We start from the raw sequence: 4,312 nt of genomic DNA, 5'->3' as shown, positions 1-4,312 counted from the left end.
ATCTATTCATCTATCTATTTACTTCTCTCTCTCTCTTATCTCGAAAACTCATCCTTTTCAACTTTCTTTCGTCTCTCTTTCTATCTCTCTTCTTCTCTCCTTTCTTTTCTGCTTCTATTACTCTTCTTTTTCTTCTCTTCTTTCTCTTCTTACGACCTCCGTTCATCCTCTTCTTCCTCCTTCTATAAAGATATCCATCTTTCTAAGCTCTTCATGCACATATAGAATTGTCAGTCTGCTTCCATATATACATCATCATAAAGTATTCATTATAACATACATATGCATATATATATATATATATACATATATATATATATATTATAGCCACGTGTATGTATATGAGTGTACACGTATGTATATGTATGTGTGTATATTTGTATTTATTTAGATGTCTACGGGGCGCGAGCGCATGTCCTTTTTCGTGTGTTGGTCATGTAGAGCTTGTAGAGATAGGATAATTCTCAATGGGTTTCTCTATCTCATAGTTCGTTGCATGCAAAATCTCCTCGTGTCTTTCTTTCTTTTCTTTTCTTTTCTTTCTTTTTTCTTTCTTAAGAGGTCTACAGACATTTCTACTAGATCCGAAGGTTGTGGCGGAGTATCTCCAGAAGAAGCTAGCTGCGTCAGCGAGTGTATGTACACTCCCCGGACAGAAAGATATCCAGGCTGTCAGTATTCAAGTGAGCATAGCGCCTGTCTCTTCGCTTCTCATCTCTCTTCGCTAAAGCATAACCCTTCCCCTTTCTTTCTTTCTTTCTTTCTGTCTCGGTTCTTTTCTTCTTCTTTGATCTGTCTCCCTCTGTTTCTCACTTTATGTTTCATTCATTTCTTTCTTTCTTCTCTGATATCTGTAGATAGATCATCGGCATGAAGAGACATCGATAGGAAAGAGACAGATTGAAGAGAGAGAGAGAGAGGAGATTTGAGATAGAAGATATTTAGATATAGCCTGCGCTTCTTCTATGTGACTGGTCTATTCCTCCTATTCTTCTTTGTTCTTTCACATGTATTTCTCTTTTCTGTCTTTCTCTCATCATGTCTATGCATCGATGGCTATCCATCTATTTATTTATCTATCTAGACACTTGAAGTTCTTTCTGCTCGTTGTTTCTCTTCTTTCTTTCTACGCATTCTTCTTCTTGCTTTCTCTCTCTCTTTCTCTCTTTCACTCCAAAGAGAGTACTTCTCTTTCACCTCTTCTTATCTTTGTCTCTCTATCTTTCACGTGTCTTCTCTCTCACCTCTATCTTTCTATCCCCTTTCTCTCTTTCTCTGTCGATCTATTTCTCTCTCTCCTTCTCTTTCTCTCGACGGGTGTATCTATGTGTTGATCGTCTCTCTCTTTTCTTCTTTTCTTCGCAGGGAAGTAATGCTAGCGGAGTAGCGGAGATTTTGGTATCTCATTTTCATCTTCATAGAAAGTATGTCTCCATTGTCAATGCCAAGCAAAAGAAATCCACGAAACACACCTAGGGCGCGTCATCACCCTACAGCTACCTCCTCACACTTCTTCTCTCTTCTTCTTCTCCTTCTCTCTTCCTCTTTCTTCTTCTCTCTTCCTCTTTCTTCATGGGGAACGAACGCATCACTCCACAGTCAGAGGAAGGCTCATCGTAGCACTTCTACTAGTACTACTATGCCGATTGCTCTCTGTCCTACTCCCATTCTTCCTACTCCTATTCCTACTCACTACTACACTTCTTATGATAGTAGTCAAACTCCAACTACTACTGGTAGGAGTAGAATGAGAAGGAAGAAGAAGAAGAAAAGAATCTTGTGTGTTGTGTGAGAGAGTTGAGAAGACTTGGGCGTTGTAGCAAGCTCCAGGAGGGGAGAATAAGTATGAAGTAGGAGATGTTCTGAGACGACGGATTCTCTTCCTTCTTCTCTCTTTTGGTTCTCTTCTCTCTCTCTCTCTCTCTTCGAGTCCAAAGATCTATCCATTTCTCCATTCTCTCCTCCTTTCTCCTTTTCCCGGAGGGTTGAGATATACCGCTAGATGGATACACCTCACTCTCTCTGTCTCTTCATCTGTCTCTGTCTCTTTCTCTCTCTGTGTCTGTCGTTGTCTCCGTCATTCCCATATCAGCGTCTTTACTACATGCACATATACATAGACATCTATCTACGTATCTATCTCTATGTATATATCTGTGTATATATCTGCGAGCTGTGTTCCTCTCCTCTTCTTTGCCTAGTCTTTCATCTGCATATATTTATACGTATGTAGATCCATATATGTCTACCTATGCATATATATATATATATATGCCTTGATCTCCTGCACTGAGAAGGGCGTCCCTGTGTGTCTTCTCTCTGTGGAGTTCTTTTTAATCCTTTGAAGAATGTTTCTTACGGACTGGCTTTCTCCTTGTAACAGTTGAGATGTACGTACACCGGAGCTCTCCTCACTTCATCTTCACACGAATCTGTCAGACTGACTCTTCTTCTCAGACACTTTTTCTTCGGACTAGGTGCGCACATACATACACCCCAGACCAACAGACTGAGAAGCAGAGGGGAATGACTACAGACACATACAAAAGAAAGAATGAAAGAAATAGCAAAGAAAGAAGGAAAGAGATGAGAGAGGTTCGATCTTTTCTTATCAGGATTCATCCGAGTCTGTCTGTCTTAATTCTTTACATCGTTCAAGTTCATTCACGGGACACCGCCAAGACGCATGCATGCATGCATGCACCCTGTCCTTCCATAGTCAATCAACACACAAAAAGTCTTCTCTTCTTCCCAGTAAACATTCTTCATCCTTCATATATATATATATATATATCTATATGTATACATATATAGATGTAGATGTAACTTTATATACTTGTTGGATGTATTACTCCACAGAGGGCACTACAGAGAATTATAGTGCCTGGCTTTGATCGATGGAGATTTCTTTGAAGAGCTAAGAAGAAGCAGAAGAAAGAGAAAGAAGATCTGAAAGAGTGACAGGCCTGTATCGATCAAAGAGGCCTTTCGCCTCGAACTTCATGAGGCTTCGTAAAGAATCTAGAAGTTTAGCATAATACCTGAAAAGAAAAGAAAAGCCAAAAGGAGGTGTCTAGACATCACAAAGGAAAAAACATGCTGTCTGTATATACACTCAGGAGAGAGACACAGCCGGCCGACTCGCCATAAAGAAGATAGAAAGAGAAAGAAGAAAGAAAAGAAGAGTTATCTATAAACAAACTCCTTCTTTCCCTTGCTCCCTCCCCTGTCCAATTTCGCCACTGAAAATGCCACTCTACACATATATAGATATATTTATATATTGATATGCATGTATATAGCTGTAGATACGTAGAGAGAGAGTGTGTGCTTGTCTTTAGGTGGTGTGGATTTCTTCTTCACGTAGGGTAACTCGAGAGCTAAAGATTAGTCTTGCAAATAGACAAGCACAACTCGACGCTACGCATACATACATAGATATATAGATATATGTAGGGATATAGATATATGTAGGGATATAGATATATAGATATATGTAGGGATATAGATATATAGATATGGATGTACAGAGGGCGAGAGCGTGTGACACGGATGTATGTTGCTTCGACTACACAGCAGGTGTATATGTAGACATATGCATAGAGACAGGGAGAGATAGATGGAAGAAAATAAAGGTAGATAACCCTGTCTGCATGCACTTTCTCCCGTGACGTTTTCGGAAGCATTAAACGGCTCGCCTCCATACATATATATATGTAGGCATATACCTATCTACCGATCGAACTGTCTTCCACATAGATAAATGATAGATAAAGAGAAATAGATTAAATCTTTATTCTATCTATCTTTAATCGATCTTTAATCTATCTATTTTTAATCTATTTATTTTTATGATCTATCTCTCCTGAGTGTATGTGTGTATCTATGCCGAATCTATCTTTTGGTCTATCTATCCTGTATCAATTATCTTTTTACTTATCTCTCTCTCTGTCTAAGTCTCTGTGTAGTTGCATGGAGCGTGTAGGGTTTACTTTTGACGAAAGGCGAGGTCAAGATGTTGAAGATGAAGATGGAGAGGCTTAAGAGAAGTGGAGACTGCCTCTTCCGTCTTCTTCTTAATCATGTCGCGAAATCCGCGCACTTGCGGAGAGGAAAGGAACGTCACGCATAAACCTCGTGCTCCCGCTCTATCGTCAAAAGATAAAGAAAAGAAGAAGAAAAAGATGAAGAAGAAGAAGTGGGGAGGGAAGATGCCACACGGGAAATAAACTTGATCTAACCGAAAAGAAAGAAAGAGGGAGAAAGAGGGAGAAAGAAGGAAAGAAGACACATAGATAGATTGAGGGATAGA

General features: G+C 39.5%; 2 protein-coding genes across 2 annotated transcripts; one reads left to right on the top strand and one right to left on the bottom strand.

The window, feature by feature from the left end:
* The first annotated feature begins 560 nt into the window (after nucleotides 1-560).
* On the top strand, nucleotides 561-2,188 carry CSUI_010781 (uncharacterized protein). The gene is made up of 2 exons (XM_068070882.1): nucleotides 561-683; nucleotides 1,366-2,188. The coding sequence occupies exon 2, from the start codon at nucleotides 1,427-1,429 to the stop codon at nucleotides 1,790-1,792; it is 366 nt and encodes a 121-aa protein (XP_067917143.1). The 5' UTR covers nucleotides 561-683; nucleotides 1,366-1,426; the 3' UTR covers nucleotides 1,793-2,188.
* Nucleotides 2,189-2,838: 650 nt separating this feature from the next.
* CSUI_010780 (uncharacterized protein) lies at nucleotides 2,839-4,147 on the bottom strand (the record flags this gene model as incomplete). Its single annotated transcript, XM_068070881.1, has 2 exons — nucleotides 2,839-3,041; nucleotides 3,993-4,147. Coding segments are annotated over 2 exons (279 nt in total), but the record flags the coding sequence as incomplete, so codon positions are not given.
* Between the last annotated feature and the right edge of the window lie 165 nt (nucleotides 4,148-4,312).

Source organism: Cystoisospora suis, assembly GCF_002600585.1.
Source record: "Cystoisospora suis strain Wien I chromosome Unknown contig_8293, whole genome shotgun sequence".
Classification (NCBI taxonomy): domain Eukaryota; phylum Apicomplexa; class Conoidasida; order Eucoccidiorida; family Sarcocystidae; genus Cystoisospora; species Cystoisospora suis.
Note: the sequence above shows the minus strand (reverse complement) of the source record. Positions and strands in the feature narration are given on the sequence as shown.